The sequence below is a fragment of the Sarcophilus harrisii genome, chromosome 1, assembly GCF_902635505.1.
Source record: "Sarcophilus harrisii chromosome 1, mSarHar1.11, whole genome shotgun sequence".
NCBI classification, from domain to species: Eukaryota; Metazoa; Chordata; class Mammalia; order Dasyuromorphia; family Dasyuridae; genus Sarcophilus; species Sarcophilus harrisii.
In genome coordinates, this window is record NC_045426.1 from 583,443,727 (window position 1) to 583,468,559 (window position 24,833).

A 24,833-nucleotide genomic window follows, 5' to 3' on the forward strand; every position below is an offset into this window, starting at 1 on the left:
TTAAGAAGCTAAGGTATCAAGGAACGAAGTTATTGGTTTAGTTATCTTTATTGATTCTGCACAATTTATTAGGTAGAATAAAATTTGAGTCTAAAATAAAGCTAAGAATAGCAATTTCAAGAGCAAAGTAGTGTCCTAGAAAAGATCAAGGCACATACTGTAGCAATCATGGAATGGTATATGTGTGGGGTGGAGGGCTGGATTTTGATAGAGCACTTCTCATAGGAAGGGGGGAAAGATCTGTAAGTCATGTTAGGCATCATCTGCTCCAAAAATCTCTTGATTAAGGGTCAGACTCAGATTAGGAGAAAGAGAACCAAGAGATTTATCATGGGTTTTCTGTTCCCACCTACCCCTTTTCAGCAACAAGCCCACTCAGCTGCTCTTCCCTATGAATCTGTTCATTTATCAGGAGAAAAACCAGCAACTTATTTGAGTAATCATCATCGTGTAATCATCATTGGCTAAAATCAAGACATAGAACACCTCCCCAAAGGTAAAAGAAAAAAAAGGCTCCCTTTGATGAAGGCATAACAGGAATATTTAATAAGTTAGTGCCTTCTCCCCCTTTCCATTTTTCCTATATACAAATCCCTTCTAACTCTAAAATTCAGATAGAAAATGTCCTTTCTGGAAGGACATATATGATTGCAATTAGGGAATCAAGACTGCCCTTTCGACTTTCATATTCAGTTTTTGGTTTACTTTGGGGTTTGTTTGTGTCTTAAATTCCTCAAGTTTGGCCATAAACATTCATGGTCCATTTCTCCTGTTGGACCCAATCAATCCTCTCTATCAGTAGGCTATCAGTAGGCACACTTGGGATTGAGTCAACAAATTGCAATCTTGAACCTACCATCTCGGTTGGTATCCATCTGACGAAAGATCTTCTCTGTCCTTTTCTCTGGTGTTGATTCATCTTCAGGCATTTTCATTACTGAAGAAACCATTTTGTAGATTGCCTAATTGACAAAATGGAGAGAAAATGCAAGCTTATTGAAAGTATTCTGCATAACATAGTGCTCAACACATTGTAGATGCTTAGTAAATGCTTGATGATTGACTATATGTAATTCAACACAGAAAATTACTAATATAACCATTTACCTGACCCTTGGTTGTGAAAACTTCTTTGTCAATCTTGAAATACCTGTACTCTTTCCCTACCCTGAAAAGGAGTGTTCTCATTTTTACCTAAGTTTAGGCTTTGCTGTCATAGAAAGAAAGCAGCCATTGGGTAGAGAATAGTAGTATAGGTCATATCAAACCACATTTAAGATGAGGATAAAGATTGTTTTTTTTTTCCAATTAGACAGAAAATGTGATTTAGGATAATGCTTGACTTGGAGTAAGGAGGACTAGATTCAAATTCTGCTTATGCTACTTATTGGCTATAGTCAAATCACCTAAACTAAGTCTCATTTGAAAAGGGTGGGGGGTTATACATGTACTATTGCCTTCATAGTGTTGTTGTAGGATTCAAAGAAAATAACATATGTAAATAATTTTAAAAATCTTTTAAAAATGCTTTTTTTGGTTCTAAATTCTCTCCCTTTATCCTACCTATTGAGAAAGAAAGAAATATGATATCCATTTTCATACAAAGCCATGAAAAATATATTTCCACAATAGCCATGCTGTGAAAGAAAAAAAACCACAAGAATAATAAAGAAAGCAAAAGAAAATATACTTCATTCTGCAGAGTTTATCCATCTTCTCTCTGAAGATGGATAGCATTTTTCACCATGAGTCCTTTGAAATTGTGATGGATCATTTTATAGATCAAAGTAGTATCTTTCACAGTTGATTATCACTACAACATTGCTGTTATTATATACAGTGTTCTGGTTCTGTTCACTTCACTTTGCCGCAGCTCATATATTTCTCCAGCAGAATTTTGTGAATATTAATGTACCATATATATGCTAGCTACTACTTTTTATCTTAGACTTATTCTTTGAGAACTCTAGCAGTCTTCTCATATTTTTCTGAAACCACTCACTTCTTCATTTCTTCAGCACATTAGTATTCCATCACAATTATATACAACTTGTTCAACCATTTCCCAACTGATGGATATCCCATGAATGTCCAAATCTTTACCAATACGAAAAAGAGCTACTATAAATATTTTTACCTACAGATTCTTTTCATTTTAATTTGAATTTTGGGGAGAGGGTTATACATTTAATAGTCATATTATTGGATCAACGGGTCATAATGGTATTATTGAGTCACAGTTTTATAGCCCTTTGGGCATAGTTCCAAATTATTCTCCAAAATGGTTAGACTAATTCACAGCTCTCACATTCAGACAGTCTCTCATCAAGGAACAATAGATCACAGATTCCTGAAGTGACAGAGGTGATGTGGATGTTGCACTTGAAGCACAAATAGGAGAGCTCTTTCTTTAGGCAGTGTTATAATAATAATGCTCTGTGATTAAGTACTGAATAGTACTTTTGCTTCCCTCCTCCACTCTGGGTCGGTTTTATTTAAAATGGAAGAAAATCTAAAGAGACAATGGCCTCCCTATCTCTATCCCCTACCCCTAGAACAGGGCTGGAAAGCAGAGGAAAAAAATGTCCTGGGTGGTCAGATGAGGTCTGTAGCATTTAGGCATTCTCCATCCTCTTAGTCTATGGCAAAGCTTCTTAAACTGTAGGTTTCAATTCTATAGGAGGTCATGTAACTGAATGTGGGGGCTGTGAAAAATTTGACAACAATAAAAGGTATCAAATTTTCACAAAGATTAATATTTTATGGAAAAATAAACAAGCACATCCATCTCATTAGTATGAAATTTGCTTTTATTATTCATAAATTATTATTTTATTTTATTTGCAAAATTATATGCATACCAAAGAATTGTTTTAAAATAAATTTCTATATGATTTATTATTAGTAATTGTTTTATTTGTGTAACTATTTTATATACCTATATACTATTTTATATGCCTACATAAATACCTATATGCAACCAGAGTTGCATAAACATTTCTTGGAAAAAGTTTAAGAAGCACTGGTCTATGGTAGGTCAAATAAAAAAAAAAGATATTCAAAGATATGTCATACCATTAAAAAAAAAGAGAGCGAATGCCTTTGAGTTTTTCCTGAAAATCTAATTTAAGTTCTAGGATTTGGGGTTCTTAAAATTTCACATCATAGGATCCAGGTACAAAAATCAGCTTCACTGCAATTGATAAAAAGGGATGGGAATAGAAATGTGATGAATTTTTGAGTATGAAGCTTTCATAGCCAAGCCCTATAGTACAAGTCATGTTAATATCCCATCAGTACCTCAAATTCAATTTAATTAGCTGCTATTAATAAAGTCCAATTTAACTCAATTCAAATTTAATTCACCCAACCTAAATGCCTGCTCTTTGCAGAACCTACCCCCAAGTACCTGGGAAGATATAAAATTCAAGTGAGATTCACAATGAAGCTTACAATCTTTATTATTATCATTACTATTACTTTCATTAGGAATAAGACAAACACATGGTAGTACTTTTTGGGCTTGGAGTCCACATTGCTCAGCAAAAAGTTAAGGTAAGTTTCAGGGATGGCAAAGCATTTGGTCTAAGATGTAGAGGCTAGGTAGGAATTTATGCCCAACATTAGGCTTATCATCTTGTCCTAGAAATCCATTTCTCCTTCTAACTTCAGTCCTTCAGTCAATGGCATCACCACTTAGCCAGTCTTCCAAGTTTGAAACCTTTTGAGTCCATACTATTTTCTACAAAACCAAATAGAAATGACTTGGGGATAATTTGAGCTTCTGTTCTTCTTCTAACAGTGAAAATAATTGAGATACAATTGTATTAAGACTTCAAAAGTGATAGCTACAAGATCCTAGAAAAGAAAGGACAGAACCCCAGGCAGTAATATGAAACAAATCATGCTTTTCATTAGCTCAGGTTTTTTTCAACTTTAATGGAATCAAACCATGAAAAGAGCAAGGGAAGGAGGGAGGGAAAAAATAAAGTGAAATGGAAAAAGGTGAGGGGGAAGAAAGAGAGGGTGAGGGAGAAGGAGAGGAGGAGAGAAAGGAAAGGAACGAGAGAAAGCAAGAAGGGGACAGAGGGAAAATGGGATAGAAAGAGATAATAAAAGAAGGATGAAGGAGGAAAAGAAAGAGACAGAGAGGGAGAAGGAGAGAGAAGGAGGAGGAGGGAATGAGAGAGGGAAAGAGGAGAAGGAGGAAGAGAGAGAAAGAGAGAAAGAAGAAAGGTAAGATAGAGGGAAGGAGGGAGAAAGGCATGGGAGAGGGGGGAAGAGAGACAGAGAAATAGAGAGACACAGAGAGAAAGGGAGAGCCAAGCTGCTTCCCTACTTTATTTTTAGCCATGCCAATAAAAAGGACTAACACGGATATCCTGTTTTTAATTAAACTTGAAATATCCTATTCTTGTCTCTGAGTGAATGAAGCCCTGTGGGGTGATAGGGGTCTTCTCTGCTCAGTTTAACTCACCCCTGTCCAGCCAGATTTAGACTGAGTCTTGAAGCATGTGGAGGGGAATCTTCATGTACCCTGCCCTTCACGATTTCTCCCTGTGTTTTCTGTTTTTTTCATCCCCAAAGCAACAGACTCCTGAAACTGAGCACGAAAGGCATTCCAGGCCAAATCAACATGAATATGGTTCAAAACTGATGAAATAAACAAGCCAAAGTTAAGAGTCAAGTCCCAGTCTTTCTCTTTGACAGAAGCCTAGCTGATCACCATATGTTGAGGGGTGGGAGGAAATATCTTGTAACTGCATGAGCCTTGTGGTTTACAAAGAACTTTTAATTCATTTTAATCCAATTCAGTTAGACTCATTAAGCACCTATTAAATACCTACTACATTCTAATCACTGAGTGATATAAAGACTTTACATTCTTTCCCATCAGATTTAGGGTTCTGCTCTGAGGCATTCCTCTAGTCCGTCTAACCTCTGCCCATCTCACTTGGAGTCACTCAATTTTGGTAGCATTGTCTATTATTTTTGTATCTGTTAAGACAGCAGAGCTCAGTGACAGAAAGCACAGTCTCATTTCTGGCAAACCAGAGGAATTCCTGCATCATGTTAGTAACCATCTCATCAAGGGAGCTAATCCACAACTTTGGCTTTAGGAACATCCACTGTACTAACTCTTGGACAAGAATTTCTGCCAAATTCTGCCAAAAACTGTTCAAATAAGGACCAGAAAGATTCTCTGCATTACTGACTCACTGCTTTCTAAATGGTAGCATATTGTTTTCATTTCTTTTTTCTGATGAATGAATTAAATTGGTACCATATCAAAGGCATTGGCTCTAATGGGCTCCTTTAGATTAGAATTTCTAATAGTTCTGAAAACCAGCAAATTGAGAAGCGCACTTCTACCTTATTGTCCTTTATAATTAAACACTAATCTCTTGCCTTATCATAGAGACAGACACATAGACACACACACACACAGACAGAGAAAGACAGATACACATACAGAGACAAAGACAGAGAGAGAAAGAGACAGAGAGAGAGAGAGAGAGAGAGAGAGAGAGAGAGAGAGAGAGAGAAACAGAGAAAAAGAGAGAAAGAGAAAAAGAGAGACAGAGAGACAGAAACAGAGAGACAGAGAGAGAGAGAAACAGAGAAAAAGAGAGAGAGAAAGAGAAAAAGAAAGAGAAAGAGAGAGAGAGACAGAGAGACACACAGAGAGAAACAGAGAAAAAGAGAGAGAGAAAGAGAAAAAGAGAGAGAAAGAGAGAGATACACAGAGAGAGAGAGAGACAGAGAGAGAGAGAGAAAAAAAACAGAAAAAGAGAGAGAGAAAGAGAGAGAGAGAGAGAGAGAGAGAGACAGATAGACAGACAGACACCTTATTCCATTGCTCCTGCCAACAGCTTTCTTAAGCCCTGGCCACATGAATGACAGATGTATGCCACTGGACATCAGGAAACCTGAGAAATCTGGTCAAATACAAGAGTACTATTGAATATGGAGCTAGGAAGCGCAGAGAACAGAAACTGGATCAGAATCAGAAGGACTCACCTTCCTGAATTCAAATCTAGACTCAAACCAGAACCTATTTGGCTCCGGGCAGGCCACTTACCTTGCTTGCCTGTTTCCTCATCTATAAAATGATCTAGAGAAGGAAATGGCAAATGATTCCAGGACTTCTGCCAAGAAAATCTCAAATGGTGGTCACAAAGAATTAGACGTGACTGTAATGACTAAATAGCAATCCCTCCCTTAATCTATCTTCCCTCTTATTTCCCATGTCCCTTCTCCATTTTTCTCCTGTTTCCTCACTTAGTGAAATATATTTCTATACTCAACTTTGTGTGTGTGTGTGTGTGTGTGTGTGTGTGTGTGTGTGTGTGTTCCCTCTTGATTATTTCAGGTAAAAGTGAGATTCCTATTCTCCTATACACTCTCTTTTCTCCTTATTTATGTAGACTTCTATATGTGTGTTCTGATTGTGTAAGATGATTTTCATTAATCTTCTTCCTATTCTACTTCTTTTTTAAAAGCCTTTTTAATAGCATTTACTTTTTCCAATGATATGTAAAGACATTTTTAAACATTCATTTTTAATAAGATTTTGAGTTCCAAATTTCCTTCTGTCTTTCCTTCCCTCCCCCTCCCTGAGACAGTAAGCAATTTGATATAGATTATATATATGCAATAATGTAAAACCTATTTCCATATAGTCATGTTGTAAGAGAAGAAACAGTTAATTAAAAATGTACAGTTTGCAAAAGGGAAAAAACACAAAAATTAATTATTTTTTGAATTCTTAAATTAAGACTTGATGTTAGAGTTGGGTTCTGCATATTTCTTGAGGTTAAGTCTGGGATGACCTTGTTGTTGCTTTCTTAGGTTATTCCCAGCCCTTAGGGACAGCTCAAGTTGAGGACCTACAAATTTTCAGAGCTTCCAAAGTAATCTGATCCAGGGAAAAGTCTGATTTCAGTCTTAGGTTTGGGTCTCAGCAGTAAACTTGTGGGTTTGCCTTGTGTGGAGTTCTAGTAAGCTGCTATTAGACGTCTACAACTGCTATCAACCTGCTGATATGCTCTCCTTCAGTGTGTCAGAACTGTAGGATTCCTTTTGGTCTGTGATTCCTATCTTGGCTATTTCTCTGTAAGCTTTAGACTGGGTTAGAAGCTGGAGATGAGACCTCGTTTTTTTCCTGATGTCTGAATTCTAGAGCTGCTGTTAGCTTTTGATCTTTCTCACAGCCTCCTAAACAGCCTAGACCCTGTGGTGACCCAGTTCTTTCCTTGAACACCATCCCTAGGTGCAGATCCCCTCCTTGGTTTAGCATAGATTTGTGACTTAGAACTTGGTGGTGTCTCATGTAAATTTAATTAAAGCAAACAGAGGTACAGAATTCTGAGCTTTATCAGTTTATTAACAGGTCACAAACCTGTCAATAAAGAGCTACCTCAGTTAGCCCAATGACCCAGAACAGAACACATAGTTTCTTTTAATAAACAGAATGAAGAAGAGAACTAAATGAATGAGGGAAATAATTCAATTGATTACAGAATTGGCAACATTATAGGGTTGGGGAGATAATACAATTAGCAAGAAATTAGAAATGGAACACTAGCAACAACCCCTTCCTTCCCTCCTGAGACTAAGAAATATTTATTGTTAGAGTTCACCTGAAAAATTATATAATGGACCAGACTTCTTTGGATTGCAAACCAGACACCCTTAAAGGATAAGCAAGAAGAGATCCCTAACTTGTGTAGGGTGAAGAAACAGGTGTGAACTGGCAGCTCTGATGCTCAATAGTGAAAAAATTTAATTTATTCTCTATCATTTTATAATTGATTCTATTCTATAAGTAATCCTATTCTTTATTACTGCCCCATATTGCTCCATTGCTTAAGCCACATTTTTTCTCTTTGCTTAGAAGGTAAGTTTAGAAGTTCAGTTCTCCTGCTAATTAGCCAACTTTCTATTCTTCCTTCAAGGAATTCTGTTATCCTTGAGGAATGTAGGTGGACATCAAGGAATCTGGTCTAGTATTTTTATACCATCTAGCTTTCTGGATCATTACAAACCTTTGATCAGAGATAAAACATATCTTAAACTGGTTGGTAAAATACTTACTTAGAATCTTTCTAATCTAATTAACATGTTTTACACTGAAAAGGAATGGAACAGAAGACTGCTTATGGATGTTTACCAAATTAGGTAATATGGAGAATAAATATACTGTAGGCAAAAGAACAACAGTAGAAATGACTAGTAATCTACATGAAGCAAAATCCAAATGAAATAAAAATCCATGTCCTCAGATTTATAAATTCATAGACTACGTATAACAAACAAGGTGACAAGGGATCTTAATGTAAGGAAATTAATTTTATTTCTTAGATGTCACTGAAACTCGGGTGGGATAGAGCATATGATTAGATTATAGTTCTAGAAAGGGTATATATACCTTATTCAATGGAAAAATGGAGTTGCAGTAGTACTATACTGTAAGATTAAAGTAGTACTATACTATAAGAATGAATGTATTTCAGAAATCCCCATTAATTAGAGAATAGCTGAACTAGTTACAGTGTGGTTGTGATGGAATTCTATTGTGTTATAAGAAATGACAAGCTCAATGGTCTTAGATAGACTTGGAAAGACTTGCATGAAATGAAGAGTAAAGTAAGCAGAATCAAGAGAACATCATGTATAATGAAAGCAATATTATTTTAGAAACAACTTTGAGCAACTAAGTCAATTGGACTATGTAAATATACAATTAAAAATAAAGGAAATATGAAGAAAGACATTCTCTGTATATAAAGAACTAATAAATAGAAGTATGTATAAAATAATTTCACATGTGTGTATATATGCACTTATTTGTGTCAAATAAGAGTCATTTCTAGGAGGAAGGGAAGGGGGGATATAATTTATACGATAGCTTTATTGCATATTTAGAGGAAATAGAAAATTGTACATAATAGATTTGAAATTTCATATGCAATCATTTTTGCTATGTATGTTAACAAAAATGCTGGTTTTGTTCTGTGAATTGAATATAAAATAAAATTTTAAATAGTAATGAATGTATTTAACATGTATTGTACTATCTGCCATCTAGAGGAGGGGATGGTGGAGAAGGAGGGAAAAATTTGGAACGGAAGGTTTAGCAAGGATCAATGTTGAAAAAATTACCTATGCATATGTTTCATAAATAAAAATAATAATAATAAAGTAATGAATGAATAAAAAGGCATTTATTATTTGTTAAGTATAAAGTGTGTGTCAAGTATTTCTACTTGTCAAGCATTGTGCTAAGTGCTGAAATCTGAGAAAGAAAACATAGTGGAGTATATTTGGGTGAAGATCAACAGAAGCAGAGAGGTGATATTATTATGCAGGTATACTAAAGACAACTTAATCACAAGAAACTTGGATAAGCAATTTGGAAGGTGGAACACGACCCTAGTATAAGTATATGATATAATAGTGATATTACATTTTTGATTATCCAGGTACCTTCTGAAGCTCCTTCTGCCAAAAGCAAATTAGCTAATGCTTTATATTGTCTTAACTTCAGCCTTTAAAGGGCAGAGAAAATTAATTTTTCTTTAAAAAAAATCTGAATTTCACTAACAGCAAATGAGTCAAGCATTTCCAGATGCAAAGTAGGACAGGAAGGATTGCACAGGCAGTTGATTTTGTATTATAAGCATCTTGCTTTTCTTGTAAAATATATAATAAATTCATCATATTTTTCAAAGCTTATCTTATCTGTGCTTCCTACTGACATTCATTATATTTTTTTCGTATGTAGTTTTAGAAAACACTTCAATAACACTCATTGGTAATCCTTAACCATCCACCAATAAATCCCCTCCAAATGGAAAGAATATCATCAGGCATCTCTATTTTTCTAGACTTAGTTAGTCTTCCTCTAGTCATATCGTCAGTAATTATTTTCTCTAGTCTTAGCAATGATTTCTAAGGTCCACCTGACTTCATTCTCCAGGATGTGTGGCTCCAGATCAGTAACTATATCATCCTGGTTATCAGTGATGTTAAGATCTTTCTTGTACATTGTTTTATTATGTGTGTGTATATTCTTGCCACTTTTTTTAAAATCTCTTTTGCTTCTGTTAAGTCCATACCATTTGTGTCTTTTATCACAAAAATTTTGTTGAAGAGATCCCTGATCTTTCCCATTCCATTGTTTTCTTCTATTTCTTCACATTGCTTATTTAAGAAAGTCTTCTTCTCTCTCCTTGCTATTCTCTGGAATTCTGTATTCAGCTGGTTATGCCTTTCCCTTTCTCCTTTCTCCTTTTGCATTCCTTCTTTTCTCATCAGATAGCCATTTGCTTTCTTGCTCTTCTTTTTCTTTGGGATGGTTTTTGTTGCTGTCTCCTGCACAATATCACAAATCTTTCTCCATAGTTCTTTAGGCATTCTGTCAGATTGAATAGCTAAATCTATTCTTTACTTCTACTTCATTTTCATAAAGGATATTATTTAGGTCATTCTTGCATGGTCTGATGTTTTTTTCTACTTTCTTCAATTTACATCTGAAATTTGCAATAAGAAGCTTATGATATGAGCCATAGTCATCTCAAGGTCTTGTTTTAACTGACTTAGAGAGCTTCTCCTCCTTTGGCTTCAGAGTATACAATCAATCTAATTTTGATATTGAAAAAGAGTGTTTGTTACCACCTGCAAGTTATCTTGACAAAACTCTATTCGTCTCTGGACTGCTTCATTTTGTACTCTAAGGCCAAGCTTGCCTGTTATTATATTTATCTTTTGATTTCCTACTTTAACATTCAATCTCTTACAATGAATGTAACATTAGGGGAGTTAGATAACTTTAACCTTTGACATCAAAGGCTAGAGCACAGCCTTTTGGTGTTGAATAGTTTGATGTTGAATGGCTTGAAACAGGTATCATCCTATCATTTTTGAAATGATACCCTAGTACTGCTTTTTCTTACTTTTATTTTCTACGAAGGCTATCCCATTTCTTCTAAGTGATTTTTTTTTTTGGCAAGGCAATTGGGGTTAAGTGACTTACATACAGCTAGTAAGTCATATAGCTATTAAGTGCCTAAGGCTGGATTTTAATCTTCTAAAGAATTCTTGCCTACAGTTTGGACTCAGTTGTCTTTTAAGTCTCCTCACATTATTGTGAGCCTTTGCAGTCTGACTTCTGACCTTAATACTCAATATGCTCTTTGCAAAGTTGTGACTGATTGCTCAATTGCCAGAGTTGATTTTCTTTTATCTGTCCTTCTTAACATCTCTGCTATATTTATCACTGTTGATTACCTTCCCTCTCTTGCAGACTTTTTCCTCTCTAAAACTTTGTGATGTTCCTAGATCTCCTGCTAGACTGAGATGCTTTACAATGTCATTACCTCACCTTCTGGTGTCTGCTAGAGTTCCCAGATACTTAGGAAAGAATTTGGCTTCCTTAAACATTTTGTAATAAGCATCTCTCTATTTCCTCTGCTACTATACTCCCTTATCCCTTAAACATAGCTTTCTGAAAATAAAAGGATCTTTCTCAAAACATTTTAAATCTCAAAAACCTTCATAGTTCTTGTTTCTTTTAGTATTATAAAACTGGAAGGGATCTCAGAGGTTGTTGAATCCAACCTTCTCATTTTATAAATGAGAAAACTTGAGGTTTAGTTTAAATGACTTGTACAGGATCACACCGCTAGGAAGTGTGGCAAGATTTGAATCCTGCTCTTTGATTATTCCATTCTGCCTCTGATCTGGGACATGATTTAGGTTGTGGTGCTCCTGATGTTGTGTAAGTTCAAGAATTCAGGAGGGCAGATAGATTAAAAAAAAAAGACCTACCTGAACAATTTCCAGCATTTCAGCCTTGCTGATGTATCCATTCCCGTCCAGGTCATACATGCTAAAGGCCCATTTCAGCTTCTGCTCCAGTTTCCCTCTTGATGTTACACTCAGAGCAATAATGAATTCTCTAAAGTCTATTGTTCCATCACCATTTGCATCAAAAGTGCGGAATACATGTTCTGCAAATTTGGAAGCGTCCCCATAAGGAAAAAAGTTCCCATATATTTTCTTAAATTCCTCCATGGATAAATGACCACTTGGGCAGTCTCTCAAGAAGCCTTTATACCATTCTTGGATCTCATGTTCAGTAAAGTCTGTGCTTTCCAGCAAATCCTGCATCACCTCTGGGCGTAGTTTGCTGTTCTGTTTCCCCATCCTGGTGTCAGAAGTTCAGCTGCAAATGGAGAAAGGGAAAAATTAGATCATTTAAGTTTTAGTCAATTAACATTAAGTACATAAGTGCTTATATCAAGACTATACTTGGTGTTAGTGATACAAAGAAAGGCAAAAAAAAATAGTCCTTTCTCTTAAAAAATTCAGAATTCAATGAATATAGCATATGCAAACTAAATTTGAGATAGAGGGGAGGTAGGCCACCTCTATTTGCTTTTCTTTTCATTAATTCCTTTGAAATTCTTGACCTTTTGTTCTTCAAGATGAATTTTGTTGTATTTTTTGTTGTATTACTACTAATTAGTATTAAGGGATATTAGAAAAGGTTTCCTATAGATGGCAAAATTTTAGCAACGAGGCAGATTTGAGAAGAGAGAGAGCATTCCAAGCATGGGAGACAGCCAGAGAAAATGCCAGAAGTCAGAAAATGGAGTGTCTTGCTCAAGGAACAGAAGGTTATGTTAATCTAAAAAGGTTAACCAAAGACCTGCCAAGAATTATCTCTGGGATTCTCTTTGGGAACAGTGTGAAGCTAAAGAGCTATCAATGCACTAAAAAAGATAACCCTGGTCTATCAATTTATAAGAATGAAGAACACTCAACCGGCTCATATTTAATCCAGGATGAGAAAAATATGACAAAAAATAACACCTGTCCCTTCATTACTTTTTAACAATATTTCCAAATAAGGTAATATTCAAATAACATCTGAATGCAATAAGCAAGACTATGGAAGGGCCAAACAGAGAATATCCATTTAAAATTCAGTTAACTAAATCAAATCAGGAGAAATAATTGAAGTCACTGAGTGAAAAAGTTGAATGTTAAAGACTGGACTTTGTAAAAAGGCAAATATGTTTTGTTAATTAAAATAGCCTCTTATTACTGTCACTTTGTCAATAAAGTTCAAACACCAGTTTGGTATACAGGGCCCTTCACAATATAGCACTTGCTCAGGACTTCCTAACATGGAGTCCATATATCTCCAATATAATCTAGGGATTTCAGGATATTCATCAAGTTGGGATAGGAAAAAAATCTTTATTTGAATATAATGTCCTTTGTAATACTATGAATTTCTGTTTTATGGATTTAAAAATATAACTGAGAAACACATAGCTTTCTTCAGGTTGTCAAAGATGTCCGTGACAAAAAAAAGGTTAAGAAACACTATTCTAAAGTTTTCAGAAAAAGAAATCAAAACGATCTATAGTTATATTTTTAAAAATGCTATGAATCATTACAAATTAAGGAAATTCCACTTAAAACAACTCTGAAGTACCATTTTATACTTATCAGATTGGTTAATATAACTGTGTGGAATGGAGAGATAAGATGAAGAACTTACAGTAATGTGTGAACTCTTTTTCTGTATTTTATTTTCATTATTTCTGTGTCTCCCTATGACCTGCATAAATACAATATGTGCAGGCCTATATTTATTTAACCTAAGTTGCTGACATTTATTAGTGTTTGACATTGATCGATATTTAGTCTATTAGCTTGACTACTGTCTGTTTGATTATCTAAAGCCTGAAGGCCTGATTTTCTGTTTCCCAGAAATCAAGTAATTTCGGGGAAACAGAAACGTTCCATTCCAATCTTTCCAGATAGCAACAATCAATTAGATGCCCCCCCTCCTTCTCAATGCTCTCTTACTTGTGATGTAATCTCTTGCATAAAAGCTGTGTATCTTTACTACTTCTTTGGCCCTTTTAACTTGAGCTTTCTCTTTCCCTTATATAGTGGTGGGACTGCTCATCCTCATGAGAATTCAACAAACAATCTTTCTGCTTTCTACTTTGAGTGATCTCTGAGTAGTCATTTTGGGTAAGGGTCCTTTTATGTCCCACACACACATGACAAAAAAGGAAAATAATAAATGTTGGAAGTGATGTGAGAAAACTGGGCCACTTAATGCAACTATTGGTAGAGTTGTGAACTGATTCAACCATTATGGAGAACAATTTGGAATTATTCCCAAAGGACTTTAAAATTGTGGATACCCTTTGATTCAACAATGCCAGTAGGAGGTCTGTTTCTCAAAAATATACAAAAAAGGGAAAATTCATACATTTGTACAAAAATACTTATAGTACCTTTTTGTGGTAGCTAAGATTTAAAAATTGAGGGTATGTCCATCAATTGGTGAATGACAAAAAAGTTGTATGTATATGTATGTAAGTATATGAATGTAGTGGAATAATATTGTGCTATAAGAAATGACAAGCAGGATGATTTCAGAAAAATCCATAAAGATTTACATGACCTGATATAGAATTAAAGGGAGCAGAACCAGGAGAATACTACTCACAGTAAAAGCATTATTGTATGATGAACAACTGTGAAGGATTTAGCTACTCTCAGCAATACAATGATCCAAGACAGTTCCAAAACACAGATGATAGAAAATGCTGTCCACATTCAGAGAAAGAACTAATGGAATCTGTATTCAGACTGAAGAATTCCTTCCTTCCTTCCTTCCTTCCTTCCACAAAATGAAAAATATAGAAAAGGTTTAAATTCTTGCATATACTATTCATTTCATAGAGAGAGGATGAAAGGGAGGGAGGGATAGAATCTGGAACTCAAAACAAAAAAAATGTTAAAGTTTTTTTAAATAAATAACTGAGGAAAAATGATTTTTTAAAAAAGAAGCTCTGGTCTAGCTATCCTTTTCAGCTTTATCTGATACTACTCTCCTTCATATACTCCATGCTCCAGTGAAACTAGATCACTGTTCTATGAACATGTCCCATACATTTTAGTTTTTATATCTCTACTATGTCTGGGATGCCCACCTCTGGGAATTACCCATATTTGCCTTTTGAAATCCTTCCTGTCAACCAGTGTGGGAGGGACAAACCTATAATCCTTGGTACTAATAAGACTAAGGTTGGTGGATCATCTGAATTTAGAAGTTCTGAGTTATGGTAGAGCTAAAGTCAATAGATGTCTGTACCAAGGCTGGTACCAATATGAGGAATCCTGAGGAGCTGAAGTCCAATAGGCTGCCTAAGGGCGGGGAGGGGGGGGGAAGATTATTCCAACTCAGAAAAACAGACCAAGTTAAAGTTTCTGTAGGGATTCATATTGGGATAGAGACTGAATACTCTCTGCACTTCTAGCCCAGGTGAAATAGAGACATAGACTCAAAACAAACAAACAAACAAAAAACCATCTCTTTTTCAAGGACTAGCTTAAATTCCACTTTGTTCTCCAAGAATCCTTTCCTTGGTCATTTGCCATGTCACCTTGACCTTATTAAAAGTCTCTTAACTAGTAAATCCATTGTCTTTTTTTCCAGTCTCTATTCTGTTTAAATTGTCTATAGTATTTGAAACTCTTACTTCATATCATTCTTCCCTACATTTTTGCTCTACTGCTCTTTATTGAATTTCTTTTATTCTTCTGACTACTTCGTTTGTCTCCTTTGCTAAATCACACAGCTAAAAAGTGTCTGAGGCTGGATTTGACTTTAGAAATGTGACTTCTAACTCCCTGCCCAGCATCCTAAACACTATGGCGCCATCTACCTGCATACTTCTGGGTAGTAGAACTGAAAAGTGGACTTTATTGGACTGCTCCAGGAAGGAGTGGGATCTCCCTCAGTGCAGATTTACACTTCAGAGGATGATTGAATACTTATTCGAATTCTGTAAAATGGATCTTTTGTTGTTGCTCTAATTTGGAACAGATAGTCTCTAAAGTCCTTTCCAATGCTGGGATTCTATGACCTAGAAAAATACTCTTTTACCTTCAAGCTAAACATGTCTTTAGTCCTTTCCAATGCTGGGATTCTATGACCTAGAAAAATACTCGTTTACCTTCAAGCTAAACATGTCTTTATTTGTTTTCCTTAGAATTTAAAACTGTCTTTCAGTGCTAAGTTGACTAGAACAGGGAATCCATACTTCACCTCTGAATCCTAGATAAGATATAGCTCACAGATTAATAGAGCACCAATTGTGGAATATTAAAGGAATTTTGAGTTTGTTTTGGGGAAATAAATCAGAATATAGTTTCTCTTAATCTCCCTGCCTTTTTTAATTGGTACATCAGTATCATAGTTTTTTTTTAAAAAAATGCAAATTACCCATTTTATATTTAAATCTTCTGCCTTCAAAGAGGATATAATTAGGTTTTCTTTGAAACTCAAAACACTATTTCTACCAAACTGAACTTAGCTCTTTTAAAAAGTAATTCTCCTTAATGAACAATGCCCACACTGATCTCCAATTTGCCCATCATTTTGACTAAATCCTTCACTTTGACTGAACTATGTAGAACTATTTCTTTAAAAATAGTATTTAAAAACCATTTAAAAATTCATTAGTAAAGAAAGACTCTTATAGCAACAAAACTTATGAGAATGGAACATATGACTTGGGAAATAAGTTTGTGATTAGATCTAGAATTATTTCATGCTAAAATGACACACATTTTTCTAACAAGCAAAGAATGTGGACTTTATCAGATTATATGACAAAAATCTCTGTGGATATTTAATCTAGTCTTCCCTCTTCTTTCCTACTATTTTTTTTTTTTTGAGATATGATTTCTGCCTCTCTTGTACAAGTGTATGGAGGCATTAAAGGATTCTACTCAAAAGATGTCTTAAAAGTATTTCCCTTCCTTCCTTCTTTGCTCTCATCCCAGAAGAACTCAAGGTTTAGATGAGAAGCCATAGAAAGAAACTACCTATTTGAGTTCAAGACTTGGGTTTTGCAATTAGGTGGTACAGTGAATAGAGTGTCGGACTTTGAGGAAGAACCATGTTCCTAAGTTCAAATCTGGCTGTAGACACTTGAGTTATGTAACCCCAAGTATGACATTAACCCTATTTGCCTCCGTTTCCTTGTCTGAAAGATGAGTGGGAAATGGAAATGACAAATCATTGCAGTCTTTGTCAAGAAAATCCCAAATGGGATCTTGAAGAGTTAGACATGACTGAAAAATGATTAAACGACAGCTAAGATTAAACCATATGAGTACAAATGGGGAACCCTAGTTCAAATGTTATAGAAGTACAGACCTACTGTAGGTAGAAGAGACCTGAGAAATCACCTGGTTCAACCTCCTTCTTTTATAGAGGATAGCAAGTTAGCATAATGGATACAGTACTGACTTAAAACCAAGAAAACCTGAGTTCAAATCCTGCCTCAGGCATTTACTATCTGTATGATTCTGGGCAAGTCATTTAAATTATACTTGTCTCCTCATCTGCAAAATGGGAGTAATAATAGCACTAATCTCATACACACACACACACACACACATATATATATATATATATACACAATATATGCTATATATACATTTGTATAGTTTTGCAAACCTTAAAGTGCTTTGTAAAATTATTTGTTACTACTGTTTTCATGTTAAGCATTTTTATATTTACATGTTAATAATTAACATTAATTAAAGATGAGGAAACTGAGGCACATTGAAGTTGAGACTCTTGCTCATGATTAAAAATGGCAAAACTGGGATTCAAAACAGATCTTCTGATTATAAGTGCCATCCTTTAAGACCACAGGCAATAGCCATCTTAAGAAAGCCTTCTCTAATTCCTGAAGCTCAAAACAATCTCTCTGTCTTAAGAATTCTTATAGTATCTTGCTTAAATTGTTTATCTTCCTGTTTTAAGATTTTACATGTTATCTAGTCCAAACTCCTACATTTTATAGCTAAAGAAATTGAAAACCCACAAGTATTCAATAACTTGCCCAGGATCACACAAGCATCAGAACTGGAATATGAAATGTTTATTGCCTCGATGGACTGAATTGAGAGAAGTGGATCTTGCATATTTTATAAGATATGAAATGGTAAAATCCAACTTCACCCCATGATATAGTCCAGAAAAAAGTCACCTGTAACAAATACAGAAGAAGGAACTGATCAGTAAATGTCAGTGGAGAGAAAGTTCAATGCATTTCCCAGTCAGTAGGGACTTCAGAAACCATCCAGTTAAATCTATGCTTAAATATTTTAATATATCACATTATATAAACACTATACAGATGCTAGTTGTTACTCTTACTGTTATTATTATGAATTAATGTAACATTACATCAATCACAACAACTCTGAAAAATGGATGCTAATAATACCTTCTAATAATAATTAGAAGGTGCCCAGACAGAGGAGGCTGGAGGCAGATTGTGAACCACTTAGAAATAGGAAACCTCCAGAGGTTCTTGACTAGGAGAGTGACATGGTTGGTCATGATCAGACTTCTCCTTGAAGAATATCAATTTGGTAATTGTATAGAGGTTAGATTCAAAAAGGAAGATACATACTGGAAGTAAGGAGAACAATCAAGGAGGCCACCACAATAACCCTGAAAGTAGAATCAATAAGATTTGGCACCAGATTGAATATGGGTGAATAGAGAGTAATAAAGAATGGTCAAGGATAGCTCCTAGATGACTAACCTGAGTGACTGAAAGAATGGTGGGGCTTCTAGCAGAAATAGGAAAATTAGGAGGATATGAAGTTTTAGGTGGAAAGAAAATCCCTACTCAGTAGAGGGAATAATGGAGGTGTTGCTAAAAAGGAGACAAAGATTAGCCATACAGATAAATGCCCTACCAACAGGGAAATTTTACCAGCAGCCAAGGAAAATAAAATATCTAAAAGGAAGGAGGTAGTTAACAGGATTAAAATAAGCAGAAAAACTATGAGGATTAAGTAAAAAACATTGGATTGACAATGAAGAGGTCACTAATGGTCCCAGAGACTCAGTCAACAAGCATTTATTAAGTGCCTACTTTTTTTCCCACACTGTGAGAAGTTTAGATTAATGAAGGAGTTTGTATAACCTAATAGGTAGTGGGGAAAGAACTCAGAATGGAAAAAGATGGGAATGTGAGAGGCAGGTGAGAAAGAAGAGAAAAGAATCACATGAAACTTTTTTTTAAAGAGGCATTTGGAGCTGTAAAAAGTAAAAGAGAAATAAAACAATAACTTGAAGGGATAGTAGAATCAACTGAATTTTTTTAAGAATAGGGGAAATCAACCATTTTTCAAGTCCACATTCATGTCTTCTTCTTTTTTTATATTTGTTTATTTTAAATTAATGATATAAAATAAGCATGACAGTATAATTTTTAAAAAGATGATTGCACACAAAACAGCAAATTTATTATGTACAACGTACTATTCCCTTTAAGTGTACAAAGTTATTAATATTGTATAATATAATTATATGTAATCAATATTATAATATAACATTTTATATATAATTAACATGTATGTAATAATATATAACATAATAAATATTAATAAAGTTTTTTCCTTCTTTTCCCCCTCTCCAGCCCTAAAGATGGCTGCCTTTAGGTATAAATAGGTAAATATCTGTAAATAAAGATATGTAAATATATGTATATACATATATGTGTCCACACACATATTCACACATATGTATATATGTATATGTAAAATTATTCTAAATTTACCAAAAATTTGCTAATGTTAAATTTAAAATTTACTAAATCTGGCTGTTCTTGTAGGCACCAGGGAATAAGCTGGTGGATAAAAAGAAGCTGGAATTAATGGTCTTTGATAGATATGAGGTCAAAGGATATAACAATTATCAGCTACAAACTTTCAATGATCATTGCCTTACTCCCTTCCAAGCATTCTGTGAGCAAGTAACACTTGCTGTTCTGGGAAAAAAGAAAGTCTATCTCCTAACTCTAGGCATTTTTTCACTGACTGTCCCCTATCCCTGGATTGCTCTCCCTCCTCATGCAGAGCTCCTGGCTTCCCAAGCTTCCTTCAGTCTCAGCTAAAATCCCACTTTCTACTCCAAGCCTTTCCTGACCACCTTTAGTGCTGGTGCCTTTCCTCTATTATCTCCAATTTAGTCTAAAAATAAATCGTTTACATACAGTTGTTTTCATTGTTGTCTCTTCCAATAGGCTGAACCTTCCTGAGAAAAAGGATAGACTTTTGTTTTTCCTTGTAGTCCCAGGACTTAATTTAGTACCGAACACGAAGTAAATACTTAACAAGTGCTTTCTGATTTGGCAGGAAAGAGTTTTCCAAATCATTAATAAGAGAATTGCAAAAAGCAAAATAATTCTTCACCTCATAGCCATAAAATTTGCAAAGGTGACAAAAGAGAGACAGGTCTGTGTTACAATGGTTGTAAAAAGACCAATCTACTTAAAAAAAATCTGTTGATATAGCTGTGAATTGGACAAACTTCTGAAAGGAAATTTGAAATGATATTAAGAAAATAACCAACATCTCTTTTGACTCAGAGATCACATTTCTAAGCACAGATTTCAAGGAAATTAAAGATAGAAAGTTTATATATAGCAATATTTATTTTAAAGTTGTAAAGAATTAGAAATAAGTTAAATACCCATGAACAGATTGTGGATAGCAACCACAACCTCTTCATGGGTATTTAACTTATTTCTAATTCTTTACAACTGCCTCACTTTCCCATGCAGAACTATCTGGGTCCAATGGCAAGACATAGATCAGGATGACTGAAGATGGCTGTGGAGGAAATGGGAAACCTTGGGTTTTTTAAGTGCCTTCAATAGGTCTGACTGAGGCTGCATCCATTTACTGACTGTCTAAGTAGCAACTGAAATAAAGAATCTCCTCTTTCACCTAGATTTAAAAAAAATCTAAATGAATGAATGAATCTAGTAGGGGAAGACTCAGAAATAACTATTATTTACATTAAATCTGAATCAAATGGGACCCAAAAAATAACCAAATGGGGCTTGGTCTAATTGGCCTGTTGGTGGCCAATTAGAATCAGAATTACTAAACAAATTGGATAGGATCTTATTTCATTGCCATAAGGTGAAGAAGCTTCATCTACCAATGTAGCTTAAAGCCTTAGACCATTAAAAGGTTATGTGACTAGTCCCAAACTGAGCAGTCAGTATGTGTCTGAGGAAACCCTGTTGTCTATCCATTACACCACTATGCACTATCCACTATTCATTCCAGCATTACATCTGTTCTCTATCCACTATTTATTTCTAAATAAACTGATAGTAATTAAATATGGTGGCATATTATTGTGCTATTAACAAAAGATATAGGGGAGTATGGGAAGAATTCTATGAACTGATGAAAAGTGAAGTAAAGAGAATCAAGAAAACAGCATATGCAATTACCTGAAACAATGTAAATAAAAAGAAAAACAATTCCCCACACATACTTTAAACTACAGAGTTAAAATAAATATGCTTGGTCTCCAAGAAGAGATTAGAAAATGTGTCTTGTTCCTGCTTTTTTATAGAAGTGAGGGACTATGCATGTGGAACATTGTATATACTTTTAAACTCAGCTGATATATACACAGATGTATATATATATGTATGTACATATATATATATAATATATATATTACATAAAAATACAGATTATTTTTGGTCAAAGTTATTTTCCCTGTTTTTTATTCTTTGTCATAAGAGATAGCTTTCTGAGAAGTAGAGAGTAAGGAATATATTTGGACCTTTTTGTTTCTTTGCTTGTGACCAGTCCTGTGATTCACTGATTTTCATAAAAAGCTCCTCATGGGAAAATTTGTCTACTACTCTCCACCAGCTTCTCTTGGCAACTTAGAATCTTGAAGAGTTGTCCAGGGGCATTAAGAGCTTAAGTTATTTACAGCAAAATTATATAGCCAATATGTGGAAAAAGAAATATTTGAACCCAGGTCTACTCACTTCAAATAACAGTTCTCTATCGATTGCGCCATTTATGCTTTCTCATTTAGAGATAAAGGTGACTTTTAAGAAGGTACCAAGAAATTATTTTTATAGTAACAAGAAAATTAGGAGGAGAAAGGGTATGATAAAAGGAGAAACCTTTTGGAGGAAAGGAGTGGAGACAGAATTAAAGGAATAAGGAAAGGGGATGACAAGGCAAAGCAGCTATTATACATTTATCTCTCTGTCACATCTGACAATAATCCAAGGCAACCATGCTTATATGTGAAAGAACAACCATAAATCACTTCTTTTTTCTAACACCATACCCTCCTCACTGGAGCCATCAAAAATGTCCAAAGGAATTTGAGAATACTCAGTAGATTAGAGGTTGTAAGTATCTACACCATTCCCTTGGGATATTAATGAGGATGAGTGCCACAGAAATTCTCTCAGGCATTATGTGCCACTCAGAAAACCACACAGGATCTTGATGTCCTGAGCAATTATAATAATGACAATGTGCCTAACTATTAAGCAACAGTAAATAAGATATCAGTGACAGCCAGAAACTATCTAGAGCATCTAGGCAAGATGTTCTAATTATTTAAATTATTTAGTATAATTGTTGAAAATATCTGACCATTTGTTGAAATATCCAGAGACACAAAAGTATATATAATGCTTTAGTATGTGTGTGGCATGCATGTATAGATACACAGAAACATTCCCTTCCTTAGAGAGCCAGACACATAATTATATTTGTGTAAATATAAATGTGTGTGTGTGTATAAAACTTTAAAAAAATCAGAGTAAGTTGTTCTTTAGAATTCTGAACCACAGGAACTGGTATTCTCAAAAATAACCCCCTCCCTCAAGATTTCCTCTAGCCTTCCTTAAAATTTTATATATCTATACGTATAGGTGTATAGATGTATTTGTATGTATTTGTATACACATATGACATTTAATGTAATATTAACTAATGTGTAATATTCTTCTCTAAAATGTAATGTTCTCTGGGAGCAGGTTTCTTGGGGGGCTTCTGGGAGCAGCCTTCATTTCAGTTCAGCAATCACCCCAAATGTAGCCGGGTATTAAAGTTCAAATCCTTTATTGTCTCCCTCAAAGTCTTGTCTCCTTCGCTTGGGGCTCGGGTAGTTTTTCTGGAGGCCTATCTCTCTCCTTGGTTTCAAGAGCTTCTGCTCCTGCCTGCCTTCTTTGGCTTCTGAATCTCCCCAACTGAATCCTGGTTGAGACTCCTAGTTCTCTTATATATGCTCTCTTAAAGGTGTGAATCTTGTAGAACTATAGTGAGTACTAAGTACATGTACTGAACTAGAGAACTGTTAAGCACTATGCTAAATAATCATTGTCTCTATCAATTCCACTGACTTAGGACCTTGTTTCAAGTTCTGGCCCATAACACTAATGTTATGTGGGTTTACCTTACTCCTGTTACCTAGAAGTAACAAATAGCACTTAAAGCTCTTTATACCTACATTTCCAGTATGAATTATATTTTTCTTGAGAATATATATCTCTTTTCCACATATGGCTGAATAGTTTTTACTATCTTTACAAAATTCTACTTCCTTTTGCACAGACTGTGCCTCTCCAAATTTCTACCTCTAAGAATCGTGAGTTTCCTTCAAAACTTAGCTCACATATCATCTGTTATTCATTGTGTAGTCATTTCAGTCATGTCTGACTCTTCTTGACTTCATTTGGGATTTGCTTGGTAAAGATATTGAAGTGGTTTGCCATGTCCTTTTCCATCATCTCCTACAAGAGGTCATTACTGATTTCTCCAAATACTATTTCTCTTTCCACATACACCCCCATTTTATCAAAGAAAAAAATACTTTGTATTTATTTTGTATATAATATATACCTATGTCTCATTTGACAGAATGTAAACTTCTTGAGGGCTCTAACTTTTCTTAATATTTCTAACATCTAGCATAGTGCTTGCCACATAAGAGGTACTTAAAAATGTTTGTTGATTGATTGATTATTCAATGACTTGGAGTCCATCCTAGCTGTGTGACCAGGGGCAGGATAATGACTAGAAGTTTTGGGCCAGGTGTTAACCTGCATTGGAGGAGTGCTTTAACACTTCCTATATAAGAATGAAATTGTAAGCAGAGTGGGAAAAAAAATTCCTGAAAAGTTTATGTAAAATAACTAGTCATATTAAAAATCTCATCATTTAAAAGAAATTTGAGTGAATTCATTTACAAAGTGAATATTTGTTCACATTGGAGTTTCTGGAAGCGAACTACACTAAAGCTATGGCATCTTGTTACAGAGCAGATTAGTCCAAGACAGGTGCAGCAGACCTTCTATTTTATTATGGGTCACATATAATCAGCTTACTGTTCAAATATGAATGCAAAATTTAACCACAAATACAAAAGAAAGGAAGAAAAGAAAAGAAACAATATGATGAACTACAACATGCCAATAATGATCAAGAATTTAAAGTATTTAGCAACTTTCCAGTTACAAAGAGAAAATAAAATACCAACCCAGAATGACTGTTTAAGGTTGAGAAGCGAGCCACTAGAATGTTTTTCTTCTTCCCTTCCTTTCCTTCCTCCCTCCCTTTCCTCCCTCCCTCCCTTTCCTCCCTTCCTTCCCTCCCTTCCCTCCCTCCCTCCCTTCCTTCCTTCTCTCTCTTTTTCTTTCTCTGTCTCTCCCTTTCTCTCTCTGTTTCTATGTATATCGCTGTATATGTCTCTCTTTGTCTCTGTCTTTGTTTTCTTTGTTTCTCTCTTTTTTTCAGTGAGATGTTTAGTGCTCCTCATATTTGCGATGACTCACAGGATGCTAAAAGCTCTATGAATATTTCCTTCTAGTCAAGAGTTAGATTTTCGCAGGCCAAAGGCTACTACTTACATTGGACAATCTAGT

At 34.9% G+C, this 24,833-nt stretch overlaps 1 protein-coding gene across 2 annotated transcripts in view; it reads right to left on the minus strand.

The window, feature by feature from the left end:
* Positions 1–24,833, minus strand: part of NCALD (neurocalcin delta) — a 382,750-nt gene that overhangs the window by 5,332 nt on the left and 352,585 nt on the right. For both annotated transcript variants that reach the window (XM_023496426.2, XM_023496427.2), the window contains 2 exons: positions 11,833–12,229; positions 857–962 (listed from right to left, as the gene is read on the minus strand). In XM_023496426.2, coding sequence (XP_023352194.1) covers positions 857–962; positions 11,833–12,210 — 484 coding nt within the window. In that variant the 5' untranslated portion in view covers positions 12,211–12,229. The remainder of the gene's footprint in view (positions 1–856; positions 963–11,832; positions 12,230–24,833) is intronic.